The sequence below is a fragment of the Hipposideros armiger genome, unplaced genomic scaffold (assembly GCF_001890085.2).
Source record: "Hipposideros armiger isolate ML-2016 unplaced genomic scaffold, ASM189008v1 scaffold_97, whole genome shotgun sequence".
NCBI lineage: Eukaryota > Metazoa > Chordata > Mammalia > Chiroptera > Hipposideridae > Hipposideros > Hipposideros armiger.
This window is the reverse complement of record NW_017731447.1, coordinates 2,160,599-2,177,171: the sequence shown is the minus strand read 5'-3', so window position 1 is coordinate 2,177,171 and position 16,573 is coordinate 2,160,599. Positions and strand designations below refer to the sequence as shown.

The 16,573-nt window shown below is 42.3% G+C and overlaps 1 protein-coding gene across 1 annotated transcript in view; it reads left to right on the top strand.

Moving 5' to 3' along the window:
- CPA4 (carboxypeptidase A4) overlaps positions 1 to 2,465 on the top strand; it is a 15,548-nt gene extending 13,083 nt beyond the window's left edge. The window contains exon 6 of the mRNA XM_019646088.1: positions 2,278 to 2,465. Within this exon, the coding sequence (XP_019501633.1) occupies positions 2,278 to 2,465 (188 nt within the window). The remainder of the gene's footprint in view (positions 1 to 2,277) is intronic.
- The last annotated feature ends 14,108 nt before the right edge of the window (positions 2,466 to 16,573 follow it).

The window sequence follows — 16,573 nt, the reverse complement described above, 5'->3', positions numbered from 1 at the left end:
GACCCCTTAATACAGTTCCTCATGTTGTGGTGACCCCCAACCATAAAATTATTTTCGTTGCTACTCTATAACTGTCATTTTGCTACTGTTATGAATCGTAATGTAAATATCTTTTTGTTTTCCGATGGTCTTAGGCGACCCCTGTGAAAGGGTCGTTCAACCCCCAAAGGGGTCGCAACCCACAGGTTGAGAACCACTGTTCTAAGGGCTTGGAAACAAGTTCTTTGAGCTGGTTTGGCTCATTAGATTGTGAGTATTAAGGATGTTCATGACAGCATTGTTTATACAAAAGAATGGTACACATCTAAATGTCCATCGGTAGAGTATGGGGTAAAAATACATTTGGTGCATTCACCAATGAAATAATAGACAGCCCTTAAATGAATGAGGTAGATCTATATGTGCTAATAGGCTATAACCTTCAAATATTAACTAGAAATACAGTGTGCAGAACAGTGTAAATAGTGTATTCCTATTTGTGTTAAAAAAAAAAAAGATTAGATAGACTTTGAGCAGGGACCCAAATAAAGTGAAGTTCATGAACTTGATCATTTTGCTCAGCAGAGGCCTTGCCTCCTTCCTGAATTTTAAATGTGTTCTGAAATACTCGAGCTTGCTACATATATAACCTCTATAAACCTCTGGTGCCATTGTCTGTTCTTTATTCAGCATTTTCTCAGGGTAGAGAAAGGCTATGGGAACCACACAAAGATTTGAGAGAGTGTAAGAAAGCCTGCTCCATAACCTCAGGGAACAGGTAATCTCAGTGGAGCCAGCATCTCTAGAAAAATCACAAATGGTATCATGAGAAATAACCCTCAGGAACAAGGGAAACACAAAAGGACCCATGTTTTCGTTTAACTGACATGTAATTTACCAAATGGACTGGAAATAGGTTGAAGAAAGCATGGGCTTTGTCATCAGATGGACCTGGGTTTAAATTCCATCCTTGCCATTTTCCATCTATATTTCTTGAGTTAAATGACCCATTCTGAGCCTGGATTTTCTCATCTGAAAAGCAAGGACAACAATACCTACCCTCATTGGGTTTTTAAAGATTAAATGAGATCATAAATGTAAACTTGCCAGTATAATGAATGGCTCATGGTAGATGTTTAATAAAGGGTAGCTACCATTGACATCATTATTTTATTATTCAATATCATCTACACTTTGCACTCTTACCTAATTTCTGCTCTAGTAGAGTTTGGGAAGAAGCAGAAAAACAGGCCTCTTGCCTTTTCCTCCAACCTTTTGGCCAAGGGAAATCGCAAGGGTTGTGCTGCTTTCTCTCTGTATATCAGTTATCTCTTGCAAAAAGTTATCCTAAAACTTAGCAGCTTAAAACAATAGACATTTTTTTAAAAACTGTTTGTGGGTCAGGAATTCAAGAGTGGCTTAGCTGGGTGGCTCTGGCTCAAGGTCTCTCATGAGGCTGCAGTCAAATATCTTCCAGGGCTACAGTCATCTAAAGGTTTGACTGGGCTAAGGGGTCTGCTTCTGTGGTGGCTCCCTCAGGTGTCTGGTGAATGAGTGCTGATTATTGGCTGGAAGCCTCAGGTCTTCAGCATGTGGACCTCTTTATAGGGCTGCTTGAGTGTCCTTATAACATGACAGCTGGCTTTCCCCAGAGAGAGCAAGGTGGAAGCCACAGAATCTTTTACGACCTAGCCCTGAAGGTCACACACCTTCATTTCTGCAGTCTCCTGTTACTTACACAGGCCAAGTCAGCCCTATTTGATGTGTGAATACCAGGGGACAAGGATCACTGGAGCTATCTTAGAGGCTGTCTACCGTACCCTGTCTCTGTAAAGATTGGTTTGGAGTGACCTGCAGGTGTCTACAGAGTGAGTTAGTGACAAGGTGGAAATGAGGATTTAATCTCTTTTTTTAAAATTAAAGTTTATTGGGATGACAATTATTAGCAAAGTTACATAGATTTCAGGTGTACAGTTCTGTAATACATCTATATATCACTTTGTGTTCACCACCCAGAGTCAGTTCTCTTTCCATCACCATATATTTGATCCCCTTTACCCTTATTTACCCCCCTCCCTCCGGATTTCATCTCTTTATTTGAGACTAGTGAAGAACCTCATGGTGCAGGAAAGCCTGAGTCCTATGGATCAGACCAATGTTTGTATGTCATAAGCCTAATGACTTGCAGAAAGAACTCTGGACCCCTAAGGAAACACAGGCATATGGAACTCCTGGCCTCTTGCCACCTGACCCTGAAAGGCACTGAGCTTCAAAGGCGTTTTCTTTTCTGACTTGCAGATCAAGCGAGCGGGAGCAGCGTGGATTGGGCGTACAATAATGGCATCAAGTATGCCTTCACTTTTGAGTTGAGAGATACTGGGCACTACGGCTTCCTCCTGCCAGCCGACCAGATCATTCCCACTGCGGAGGAGACCTGGCTGGGGCTGAAGAGCATCATGGAGCATGTGCGGGACCACCTCTACTAGACGAGGAGCCCCGCTCTGTCTACTCTTCTTTATCCCTACGCATGCGCACACACACAGAAGCCACTATGAAAGGGAGCTTGCTCCTTCACATGTGAGTCAGCGCCCTCTAGCTTTGTAGAGGACACAGGTCAGCCCTTCTCCAGCTCCCGCTTCCTGAAGTTGAGCATCCTGGGGGTGCACCTGAGAGACGTGCTCCGTCACCTGCCACATTTTGGTTCGGCTGTTTCGCTGAGTCCTTTGTATGCCTTTCCTTCTACGTAGCTGGTTGGGCAGGCCACGCTTAGGATGGCCCCTTACTGGGTTGCATGTCTCTACCTCATTTTTAGAACAAAAGGATATCTGAGATGGTTCTCTAGCCTCATCCAATCCAGCCAAGCTGGTGCCCTTGCTCTGGTGGGGGCCCCGAGGGAGGCACTGTAATCTCAAAGACGATGCAGATCTTCCTGTAATTTATCTAAGTCCTTCTGGAACATATTTTTCTTAGAAAAACAAATCCTGCAGGATCATCAGTATAGGTCATCCCTCCCCCACCTTTTTTTTGTTTTTGTTTGTTTCTGTCTGAATACAAAGTGAAGAATCACTTCTCATCACTGGGCCAAAAATCCCCAGCTGCTACAGCTCTGATCACATTCTTTCCTTTATTATTCAATGTAACTGGGATCCCAGAAGGGCATCTGTGTCACTATAGGTACTGCTCACCCTGAAACCCTGGATAAAGTGGTGATCTAATAGCAGGATGGCTAAATTATCCCCATCTGTCCTAATGGGCTCACCTCCGTTTTACCTTTTGAACTCACTTCAAAGATCTTGCCCTCACCCTACAGGTCCTAAATCACTCCTCTGGCCTGGATAATCTCACTGCCCTAGCACATGCTCTGGTGTGCCTTGTGTTTCCTTCCCCTGTTTTGTTTTGTTTTGTATTGTTTTGTTGGTCTTTAAAGCCGCCATCTTCTATTTTGCACCCTGTACCAAGGTGGGACAAGGATTCCTGTCAGGTTCCTCTTGTTCTAGTCCTCCTTGGCGTGGACCATCTGCACCTCCCCTTCTTTTTTTCTTTTTTTCAAATATGTCTGTAAATCTTATTATTCTGCCTAGGATTTGTGCAGCATCTGGTGTGTGCTCATAAGCCAATAAATATTCAATATAAGTCTTATGATTGTCTCCTGTTCTTCGCCTTCACCTAAAAGGAACCAAGCCATGGTTTTGAATATGCAGTTTTTTTGTAATGTCAAAAGTTAATTTTAATGTCTTTCTGTATCGCATGACGTGCAGGAAGACCTTCTCCATGAGGCCGAGGGGCCTCCAGGGCAGTGTTACCTTGGTGACTTCACTCTGGTCCTGGGTCTAGTTCTTAGCTTTCAGCTCAGAAGCTTGATGTTCTCAGCGTCCCTGTTGATTAGACTCGGGGATGCTGACTCACGCTTACAAAGCTCAGATGAGGCAGATGATAAAGCCAGAATACGAATTTATTAATTTACATCATGGCATGTAACTATTCAGTGGATTGGATCCTCACGTCGGCCTGAATAGTACATTCTCTCCCTGTAGGCAAGGTACATGGGAAGCCAAATTATAATCAGAAGGTTGTTTAGTGAGCGGGGCATCAGAGCAAGGAAAGTTAATTACAGTCTATGATTAGAATTGTTAATGGTATCCAGCTCTAATAGCACGATATATCCAATTCTATAACCAAGACACACCTGCCAACCAGGCAGCTGGTTGCTTGTGCTGGCTGGTCAGGGCTGCCTTGGACCCTGACGATGCCTCAGTAAGCATGACAATGCTCGTCTCTGTGACTCACCTGTAACTCGGCTCCATTTGCGGCGCTCCCGTCCACCCCAAGAAGAAAATGATCCTTTAGATTCCTTAAGGGAAATATTTCTTAAACAAGATATAAAAAGCCATAAGGGGGCGGCTGGTTAGCTCAGTTGCTTAGAGCGCAGTGCTCATAACACCAAGTTTGCCTGTTCGATCCCCACATGTGCCACTGAGATGCACCCTCCACAACTAGATTGAAACAACTACTTGACTTGGAGCTGAGGATTCCTGGAAAAACACACTGTTCCCTCCCCCCCTCCGCCCGCAAAAAAATATATAGGAATGAGAGTAGGACCTACCTTATATGTTTGTAATGAGAATTAAGAGAGTTATAATAGAAAGTGCTTAGTACAGGACTGGCCATGTAGTATGTAATATTTGCTCTCATTTCTACAAAAAACAAACAAACTATAAAAAGAATACCTGTGACTATAATAAAATTAAGAACTTCCGTTCATTAGAACTTATTAAAAGACACCATAAAGAAAGTGAGAGAAGTTACACACTAGGAAAAGATATTCACAATATTCAAAATACACACAACAGACTAAGGACACATAAAGAACTCCTACAGATCAATAAGAAAAGCATAAATAAGCCGATAGAAAAATGGACAAAAGATAGGAGCAAGCCTTTCATGTAAGAGGAAACAGGTATATCCGATAAACATATGAAGGGATGATTAGTGATGGAGGACATACAAATCAAGACCACAGTGAGATACTATTTTATACTCCTTCAATTTACAAAAATCGAAAAAGATGAAAGAGCTCGTATATAAATTATTGGTGAGCATGTGGATTAGTAAAACCACTTGGAAAACAATTTGGCATTATCTTCTAAAGTCCATACTTACGATCCAGCTATTTCATCCTAGGCATAAACCCCCCAAATTCTTGCACATATGCAAGAGGAGACATAACCTGTATATGAGAATGTTCCTAGCAAAATGACTCATATGACCTAAAAATGACTCAAAAGTCCACCAGTGGGAGAATGGGTGAATGAAGTATGGTATTTGCACATCCTGAAATATTATACAACAATCAAAACAAAATTTAGTGTGATTTCCTTTCTAGAAAGTTCCAAATAACTGAAATATATATATATATATATATATATATATATATATATATATATATATATATATATGCTTTTAAAGAAGACAGACACAATTTTATAAAACTGTATAAAAAAGAAAGCAAGATGTAGGAGAAACGCCCAGACAGACCCCCCTTTTCCTGGTCAAGTGCACTGACCCCTAGCTGCTATGAGTGTTGGCTGCCAACTGCTCAAGGCTCCATCCTTCTCTGAAGACTTGCCCTTAGCCCAATGGGGCCTGCCTCACCCAGGAGGCTGTGTACCTGCTTTCCCTATATCACCTCCCCAAATGCCAGCCTATGTCTCGCCGACTTGGGGGTATGAAGAGCTAGTCTTTTGCCTCAAGGTGGGTCAACTCTGCAGTGCACTGTGGGCTCCAGAGCTCTGAATCTCGTCTCCAGCTGATTCTACAGCTTTGCCTAGCTTTTTCTCTAGCCCCATCCTGCTTTCCAAACTCCCCTTCTTCTGAGCACTGCTTTAATAAATCACCAAAACGAGACTCCCATCATCTCAGGCTCTGCTTCTAGGGAAATCGACTTGCGAGATAACAAGAAGTGAACCTGGGATTCTGAAGGATGATGCCCTCAGGTGAGGCAAGGCAGGGGGTGAAATGTGGGTTAGGGCCCTCTGGTTAGGTGAGGGACCCTAGATTTTGTTTTAGGTTCTGTTTTCTCAGGGACTTGATTACATGAGTTTTTAAAAACCGAATTAAATAGCTAAATAAATAATAAAAGAGGGCCAGGCATGGCTCAACCATGAGTATGCCATTAACCAAGGATGATGGTTAATCTAATTCCATGTACCTGAAATCCAATTTTTAAAATGTCTATAAAGATATTGATTTCCACACAAAAAGGTGTTACTATTCAACATGGATTTGTTGGGGATCTAGTGTGTGCCAGGGACAGGCTTAGAGGCTGGCAATGCAATGGCAAGAAAGAAGACAAAAATCCCTTCTTGCGTGGGAATTCATTGTAGTTGGAAAGACAGGAAATACTCAAGTGAACAATTAAATTAAAAAATTTAATTTGGGTAATGAGAGCTGCTTTAAGTAAAAAACAAAACAAAACAAAACAAAACCTGGCAGCTGTAAGGAGAGTCATGGGTGGCGGTGGGAAAGTTAGGCTGGGAAAGTTCGAGAAGGCGGCATTTGAGCTTGTATTATAAAATTGTTCTTAACTTTTGTCTTTGTAGTCTTTTTACACCACCCAAAACCATGTGAAAAAGGCAGGCTAGATGTGATTATCCACGTTTTACGGGTGGAAAAATTTAAGAGCAATATGTTTCTTGCCCAAGACAAATAATTAATATGTTCTGTTTTCTAAGTGAGGACCCCACTGAAAGAGAGAAAATCTAAACATTCACGGACATGACTTAAATTTCTGAAACACATTTAAGTTCAAAAGGCTTTTGTATTAAATCCGTCTCCATGGAATTTTCCACTATTAAGGACACCAGTGAGCATCGATAATGGAAAAAGTATTTTGAGAGGTTTTTTTGTTTTTTGTTTTGTTTTGTTTTGGCAGTACTGGGGAGGGGATTTGCTAAGCCATCTCCAGGCCTTACACCCAGTCCTGTTGGGGACCAAAAGATGATCTTCGTGATGTAGCTGACAGGATGAAGGATACAGTCCATGGCTGTGGATGGATTAGCTGTCATCCATGCGCTGCCCACTTCAACTGGAGCCATTCATTGATCTGCCAGCCTACTGAAAGGCATCTATTCCTGTCTTTTGGGTTATAGAAGGTGGGGAAGAGCAGAATACCCAACTCTCTCACTTAGCCATGTGACCTTGGGCCATGATGTAAAACTCTGGGAGCCTCAGTTTCCTCATCTTTAAATGAGAATAAGGAGGGATGACCGGTTAGAGCATGTTGCTCACCAAGATTGCCGGTTCGATCCCCTCATGGGCCACTGTGAGTGGCACCCTCCTTAAAAAAATAAAAAAGTGAGAATAATGATATTATTTATAATAACTTGTTAAGAGAACTCCATATGCTACTGTACTTACTGAATTCAGTAAGCTTAGCACCGTGCCTGGCAGTAAAAGCACTCAGTATGTGTTAGCCGGAATTATCACCCTCAACAAGTGGTGGAAACTTATTTGTGAATTTGGTCATTGGCATTGCCCCTAACTGGAAGACTTCTCTTCAGACTTTTCATGAGACTTACTGACACAGATCTCAACAGTTCACAGAAAATCACTAGTTGGATATTAAGTCATTTTGAGTACTTGGGTTTGGAAATACTGGGGTTCTTTCTCTAGGGGCTTTCGTGTGTTAAATAGAAATTGATGTCCTTTTACTGGGGTAATACAAAGAATCCTTGCTTGAAACCTTCACAGGTCCACCTTCCAAGCACAACCGTGTCAAGTATATGGGGTCCCCTTTGATTTTTACAGGTGCTGGGAAGGCCCTCCTCTAAGTCAATTTCTGGTGAAGTTGAGGGTCTATTCCAAGCTTTGGAATGTCCTATGTAGATCACACTTCTTTTATGTCACTCTATGAAGGCCAACTATGAAGAATCATTTTTATCATCACCATCCTTATCTTTCTGTTTGATGAACCCTGGAATTTTGCCAAACCAGACAGCTTGTAAAAGACATTCTCTCTACTATTTGGATTGAGCCTTAAATTATGAACACCAGCTGTTTCTTGTATTTGAAGTAAAGCTCCAGGTGTATTAGGGGGCATCTAGGGAGCACAAGTAGTTTTCTTCCTCCTCTAGAATATATGGGTACAATGGGGCAGCTGGGAAATTTGCTCCTTTAATGCAGAAAGTGAGTCTCATCATTTTCTGTATCTCCTACAAGGCCGAGCTCAGCAGCTAGTAAATATTTGTTGATTCGATTTGCTGCAGGGCAGTGAGTTAACAGTCACAGAAGCCATACCCTCAACAAGTTAGGGCAGCAGGAAAAGAGTACTTTTTCCCAGCAAATATCATCAGGGGATTTCTGGAAAATAGATTAGAATGTACGTCCCTAAGTTCTAAGAAAGACAGAGCATAAATTACACCCTCAGAGATAAGGAAGATTTGATATTGGTTACATTGCTTGCATTTTTTGTAATGATTTATAGTTTAAAAACACTTTTATAGATATCAGATAATTAAATTATCACAACCACCTGGTGATACATGCAAGATGGGTATTATTATCCCTACTGAAATGATGAGGAATCAAAGTCTTAAAGACAAGTAACATGCCCGTACACAGATGGAAATGGTGAAGCAGATTCTCAGGACCAGCTCTACAGATGGTTGCTGAGAAAGCAAAGAGGCCACCATTTTGTTGAATTTGTGTTTGAATATGAATGCCTTTTAAATGCACCGAGTTCCTCCAGTCCTCCTGGTTTCACAACCCTGTATTATCTGCCTGGCTCCTGAATCCTTGGTGTTCCCAGTTTTGCAGCGATGAGAGAGAATTGAGGGAGGAAACAGGACCCAGGCCACCCTCTCTGGCTGCTGTTGATGGCAGATGATGACCACTAATTGAAGGGCACTGCATGGCTCTTACGGGTCTGCCCCCTCTTTGTGCCTGTGCTCAAGATTGTCCTCCAGGGAGAATTTGGGGTAATGTTTTAATTATTACGAAACATCCAGAATGGGCAATTGACACAGTTTCCATCCTTTAGGTATTTTATGCCCTTTCATAGGGATTACACAACCCCTAGAACCACAAACCCCCATCTTTAACTATTAGCCTCTCGAAACCTTGGATGACAAAATGTCTACATCGTTCAACAAGCAAATAGCTATGTTCTGTTTGAGTATTTAAATAACTTGGCCTAACCTTAGAAAACCATTAACCCAGGTTTTGGGCTTACAGTTGCCTCAAGGGCAGAGCCAAGGTTTTACTTATTTTGGATCCCTAGCACCTAAGCACCAGTGGTGCATCATAATAGCGCATCATGCAGGCATTAAATGAATACCTGCAGCAGTGTCAGCTTCACATCTAACCCAAAAGAAGCCCAGTGCCGGGCCGGCAGAGTGGCGCGATGGTTAAGAACTGGCTTGGGACGCCAGAGGGCCCCGGTTCGGATCTCACATATGAAGGCCAGCGACACTGCCCTCTACAGCTAAGATGCTGAACAACAGCTCAACCTGGAGCTGGGCTGCCGTGAGTCGCCGGCGACGGCGTGGGCTGCAGCACCTGTGGCAGTGGGTTGCCATGGGCTACCGTGTGTAGCCAGCAGCCGCAGTGAGCGGCCGTCCAGAAGCCGGCGACTGATGTGCCTCGCCCAGGAAGAGCGCAATGATGGTGCCAACTTGGGCCAGTGAAGCAACGTCCTCCACAACTAGACTGAAGAACAAAACGACAGCAACTTGTCTGTTCCCCTTCCCCCAGTTCCCCAGCACTGTTCCCATCCCCCCAATTCTCCAATTAAAAAAAAAAAAAGCCCAGTGCCTTCTTTCCACTTAACTAACTGACTGAGGCAGTCTCCTTTCTCAGCTCTGAGTACCTTGCCCTGGCATGGTTGTTTTCTGATGGACATGAGAAATATAGAGGCTATGGAATGCAAAGACCTTCTGTCCCGATTTCAGCAAATCTGTATTAGAAAGCTCAGGCAGGATGACCTATCTCATCATCCTGAAGTGGTATTTCTAAGACGCTTCCAGAGGCAGCCGGTGGAGGACAGGTATTAACTTGTTAAGGAGGCATGTCAAAGAAGACGGCACCAGATCTTCCTCCCTCCTTCTCTCCCTCTCTCCTGCTCTGGGGCCTTCAGTAGGATCAATATTTAACAGGCATGTTTCTCTATGTCCTCAGGGCTCCCTGGTGCCTGGCAGGAGGTCTAGGAGCCTTCCAGTAACTCTGGAAAACAAATACAGAAATTGTATAGCCAGGAAGATACTTGTTCAAGCTGGAAAGTGAACAAATTGCTAGGCTGGGGAAGACCTGGCAATGAATAGCACTGGCCCTGGAAGAAGGTGTTCCCTTCCCACCCCTGCCAGAGCTGCAGGGTGGTGGGAAGCTACAGGTGCCAGCTCTGTGGTCTCAGAGGCCAATGGTTTCATGGCCTTTGGAAATTAAGCCAGGAGATTGGGAGGAGGTGGTCCAGGGTTGACTTTCCTTACTCCCAACAGAAGGAGAAATCATCATCAGTGGATCAATGTTTTCCTGAGTTGCTCGAACCTGATAGTTCTTTGGCTCCAGCAACATCAGGATTTGACTTTTTATGTCTCTGACACTTAGATCCATATTTGTAGACCCTTCCACAACTGCTGCCGTCATCAATAGTTGAGCCATGTAAGGTTCAGAGAGTAAAGTTGTTGCTTAGGACTTAATGGCCTGGGGTTCTACACCTGGTTTTTCAACAGCTTGAAGTGTCTTTCAAATTTCAAATTTCTCATGATCTCAACACCCAGGGTCCCAGGAAAGGGTGGGCTTCACTGTTATTGCAAGAACTGTCTTCCAGAGTCAGGCTGCCTTCTCCTTTCATGCACGATAAATTCCTGAACATGTATGTTTATAAAGCCTAAAGTGTGAAGTTTAGCAGTAGACACGGATTATAATGAGAAGTGGATTGCCAGTGAGCCCAAACCTTTCTACTATGTTGAATGATAACATCAGGCTATACCAGGGAGTTTGTCAGAAACAGAATCTCTGGCCTCACTCCAGACCTACTGAATCAGACTCTGCATTGAACATGATTCCCAGGTAATTCACAGGCCCAGCAACGTTTGGGAAGCAGTGAGCTTAAAATATATATAACTAATTATTCCTCATCTCATTATTTTTTAGACAGGTTCTCTACCCTGGCCATACATGAGAATCTCCTGGGGGCTTTTGCAGACTATCAATACTTGGGTTCCATCCCAGGCCAAGTAAAACAGAATCTCTGGACATTGGTTTTGTAAATATCTGCTCAGGTGATGCTAGTGGACAGCTGAGGCTGAGGACCACTGTTTTACACCCAATTTCCAGTGCCGTTTTCCAATGTTTTATACATCAGTGGGAGACAGTTGTCCATGGATGTCTTACATTTCTGCACATTCGAATTATTTCAGATTATCTTTTCAAGGATGCTAAAACAACAAACAGCCTTGGAAGACAGAGATAATGTTTCCCTCTGGAATGATTTGTTTACTGTCCTTTATAATAAAAATAATCATCAGGGGTGGCCAGTTAGCTCAGTTGGTTAGAGCACAGGCTCATAACACCAAGGTTGCCAGTTCGATTCCCACATGGGCCCCACTGCGCCCTCCAGAACTAGATTGAAACAACTACTTGACTTGGAGCTGGTGGGTCCTGGAAAAACACACTGTTCCTTAATTTAAAAAAAAAGTATCATATTCAAACTGCAGGAAAATAAAGACAGAGAAAATCTGGAAAGACAACCGGGGAGGTGGTGGGGGGAATCACCTCACCTATAGAGAAACAAGAATAAGAATTATGGGAGACTTCTTGTCAGAAACCATGCAAGGAAGGAGATAGTGGAATGAAATATTTAAAATATTGAAACAAAGAACCCCCACCAACCTAGAATTCCTATCATGAGAGATTATCCTTCAAGAGTGAAGGAGAAATGCTTTCTCAGACAAACAGACACTGAGGAAAATTCATCACCAGAATTCAAAGAAAGAAGTTCTTTAGAGAGTAGGAAAATGATAAAAATGATACAGGTCAGAAATTCATATCTACTTAAAGAAAGAGAAGGAAAATAAAAAATGAGGGTCAAATAAAATATTTTATTTTTCTTATTCTTAACTGATCTAAAAGAGAATTGTTTAAAGTTATAATAGTAACAATGTATTATGTTATCATAGCTTATGGAGAAGTGAAATATAATTCAGCAATATCATAAGGGATAGGAGGAAGGAATTGGGAATACTCTGCTATAAGTTACCTGCACTACATGTTATTTGAAGGTAGACATAATTAAAAGTACATGGCAAACTCTAAGGCAATTACTAAAATAATTTTTAAAAGACGTATGTATTCTTGATATGCAAAGAGAGAAGATAAAATGGAATTGTATGAAATGCTCAATTAAAAGCAGAGAAGACAGGAAAAGGGGTGGAACCAAAGAAACAAAGAACAAGCATAATAAATAGAAAACAGTTACAAACACAGTAGCAATTACTCTAACTATATCAGTAATAAATTTAAATACGAATGGTCTAAATACACCAACTAAAAGACAGAGATTGTCAGACTGGATAAAGAAACATGACCCAACTGTTAAGCTGTCTACAAGAAATCCAGTTTAAATCTAAAGATTCAGTTATGTTAAAAGCAAAGGAATGGAGAAAGCTATTCCTTGTGAACGCTAATCAAAAGAAAATTATAGTAACTATCTTAATTTCAGACAAAGTAGACCAGAAAAATGAAAATTATCGGGGGTAAAGAAGGCCATTCTATAACAAAAAAGAATTTAATTCTCCAAGAAGATATAACAATTCTTAACATGTACGCACTTAACAGCTGAGTGTCATAGTATATGAGGCAAAAACTGATAGAATTGCAAGGAGCAATAGACAAATCCATTACCTGGTTGGAGACTTTAACACCCTTCTTTCAGTAATTTATAGGTCAAGCAAGCAGAAAATCAGCAAGAATATATGTTGACCTGCACAGCACCATCAATCAACTTGATCTGATTGACATTCGTGGAACGCTCTATGCAACGGCAGTAGATTACCTGTTCTCATGCTCTCATGGAACTTTCGCTAAGATAGACCACATTCTGGGCCATAAAAAATTTTTAAAGACGTTTGAAAGAATACAAATCATGAAAAATTTCAGGTTTCCTACACTCAGGATTCCTCTCCTAGAATTCAATTTAGTGTCTGGGCAGGTGTCACCTCTTTGTGGACAATGGGGCTCACGGAACTGACACAAATGCTGATATTGCCATGAGTAATAGTCCTTTGTCAGTGACTCAGGATTTTTGTGTCTTCTGCTGACATGCATGAAACTGTGGCAAGCTAACTTGTTAGCTTGAAGGCAGGGTAAAATCGTTGGCTTTTCAGAGTTCTTGACAACATCTTTTATCGTTTTATTCTTTTCCAGCCTAAATCGATACCTAGCCACCTAGGTTCATCCAATGAATGTCCAAGTGAGGCTAACTATCTGATTCCAGAATGTTTATTTCCATCTTTATCTCAGGTGCATCAAGTTGATCTCAATTGTTTAATCACTGGCACTATTCAGTTCAGTTTCCATTTTCCACTAATTTTTACAAAAGGTGGGGGAAATGCACAAACACTGCTGTCTGGATGAAATCAAGTAAGACGAGGAGCTGAATTGGCAGGCAGCCCCCACCACCGCTCACGTCCTTGTCCTTCCACTGTTGCACAAAAGTCTGCTGTTGTAAGAGACTGAGTTCATCCCATATAGGGAGTGTTACTATGTAATTGATGCAAGTCAAGGAGAGCCTGAAGTAAACATAGATTCAGCAGCCCATAGTCTTAAAATTCTTGATCCCAAAGGCCCGTCATGGAGGAAGATGGTTCTGACTGTATGTGACAAAATGGAGTCGTTAAGTATCAAAAGCTCGACCAAACATCAGTTTGCAAAGGCAGAGCCTAGCTCATGGCAGGGCTCAAATAGCTTGTCTTTTGCATAATACATTGATCTCAAGGATAGCGAAATTTTCCTATATCTGTCAACATTGATTTAAATAAATTTTAATTTACAAAAATCAGATTTTGCCACCCACCACTGTGTAAGAGAAGAGGTACTTACAGAAACAAAGGCATGATGGTGTGTGGCTTTTCAAAATAATTGGCACCAGATCATCAGGCCAGTATTCTTCAAATTAGTTTCGTACTGCGCCCCTATAATTAAAAAACATTTAATATGTGGTGATGGAAGGAGAACTGACTCTGGGTGGTGAACATACAATGTGATATATACATGATGTATTACAGAATTGTACACCTGAAACCTATGTAACTTTGCTAACAGCTGTCACCCCAAGAAACTGTAATAAAAAACAACAACAACAAAAAACATTTAGCATGTCACACCCAACATATATAATTATGTATTTATAAATTCTGTATAAATATCACTGGACTCATGTATTTTATAAAACACAAACAAAAATTGAAATAAAAAAAAGGATGAGATAAAAAAACACAGAAGTCTTCATTATCTCTTCCCTTATTCCCAATAAGAGTGAATGCCTCACTCTGGGGACCACTGGGCCTGATGAAAGATGCTTCTAACCCCGTCTCTGGTTTACCTGGAGCTCTCCAATAGTTTCTAATAGTCTCGTGAAGGAACGCCTGCCTCTTCAACTAGACCAGATACAGCCTGCAGGTCGAATCTCATCTCTACCTATGTTTGTACAGCCTGAAAGCTAAGAATCGTTTTTATATTTTTAAATATAAGAAAGACTCTCCAGTGAGAACAGTTACTCTATCTCACCGTGTGGCCCCCAAAGCTTAAACTATGTACTAGTTGGCTCTTTCTGGAAGGAGTTTGGCGGCCCCTGGACACAGAAAGTGTCTGAGTCACCTTTGCTTTTCCTCCACGCAGGAGAGGCTTCATCGGCTCGTCACAGGGCTGCCATGTGGCTCTCTAATCCGCTGTTGGCCCTGGCTGCAGCTGTACCCCTTGGCCTGTAGCTGCCCTTCCTCCAAGGAGTAGGAAGTGGCCTCTTGGGGGGTGGCTGCCAACCCTCTGCCTCACTGGGAGCAGGCTCTTGGACTTGGGCATCCCACAGCGGTTATTCGCTGGGTGATCTTGGTCAGACCCTCGACCATAGGGTGGTGAGAGCTGTGGGCCAAAACCGGGGCAGGGCATGTCACTGGGCAAACGCCCTTCTCCTCAGAAGCTGGGTGGAGGTGGGCTGGAGCTGGGGGTTCCCTTGGTAGATGGCTGGACCAGCGGGGAAAGGGGTAGGTGTACTGCAGTTGGGAAGAGGCCAGCTGGGTGCCTAGGTGGAAGCAGCCATGTGACAGAAGGTGGCCTAAGAGCCTGTTATCCACTGCTGGGCTTAGGCTTGAGGATGGGCACCAGTCCTGGGGGAGAGGAACGCAAGACCTTTCCTTGTCTTAGAGGGTTGCAGTTAAGGATGACATCAGGTGAGGTCTCTGGTTTTGGGAGGTGAGAATGGGGTCCAGTAACTAAAAAACCGAGCAAAGATTTAGCTCTGAGCTGATGGATGCAGAGCTGGTGGATGCAGACCTGGTGGAACAGGCAAGGGTGAAGGCCTAGGAAGCAAGGGTTTGTTCCCTAAGCTTTTGGCAGTCATTTGAATGAGTGAATCAATCATTGAGTGGTCCTGGGCAGTTTGCAGGGTTCCTGGGGTCACATACATGAAAAGACACAGCCCCAGCCCACGAAGAGTTTGTTTCATGTGAGACTGATGCTTGTAAAGACTTAGAATCTATATGATGTGTGATGGTAGAGGGGGCACAAGATGTAATTAGGTGAGAAATGTTTAGTACGGCTTCTGGGGTGGGAGCCTCTGAATGATGAAGTGGGTTTAGAAAGTCTAGTTTAGAGCATCATCAACTCACCTTTGGATGGGTCACTTTTGTGTTTGAATTTTCAGTACTCAATTTCCTTTAGAAGAACCCGTTTGGCATATTTCTGGAAGGTGGGATAAGCCTGTTCTTTTGTTAATTAAATCACATTTTGAGTGTACCGTGGGAGCTGACTACAGTAAATCCTCTTGTTAATCAAAGAATCCTTGTGTAATGTGAATGAGAGCACTCCTGTTTTTCTGTTTCTTTTTTTTTTTTTTAAGATTACATTTGATATATTTATTTCCATTAAGCACCCAAAGGGGACCTTCGGAAATTAAACATAATTTAGTTTGGAAGTTTTATTTGCAAATATTGAAGCACCTCATGCAATCTGTGGAGACCCTCCGGGTGGTTCCCAACCAGCAGTGGGAATTAATACCTTTAATAAAGAAGGGATTCAGGGCAAGATCAGATTTCCTGTAACCTCCTCACCCTGCTTCAGCTAATTAACTCCTTCATACCTTACCTACCTCAGCTCAAATATCACTCCTTTTTTTTTTGAGTTTAAATTCTTTTTGTGTGTGGTAAAATAAACGTAACATAAACTTGACCGCTTTAATTATTTTAAGTGTACAGTTTAGTGATGTTAATTACATTCACATTGTTGTACACCCATCACCACCATCCATTTCCAGAACTTTTTCATTTTCCCCAACTGAAACTCTGTCTCCATTAAACACGAACCCCCCATTTTCCCCTCCTCCCGT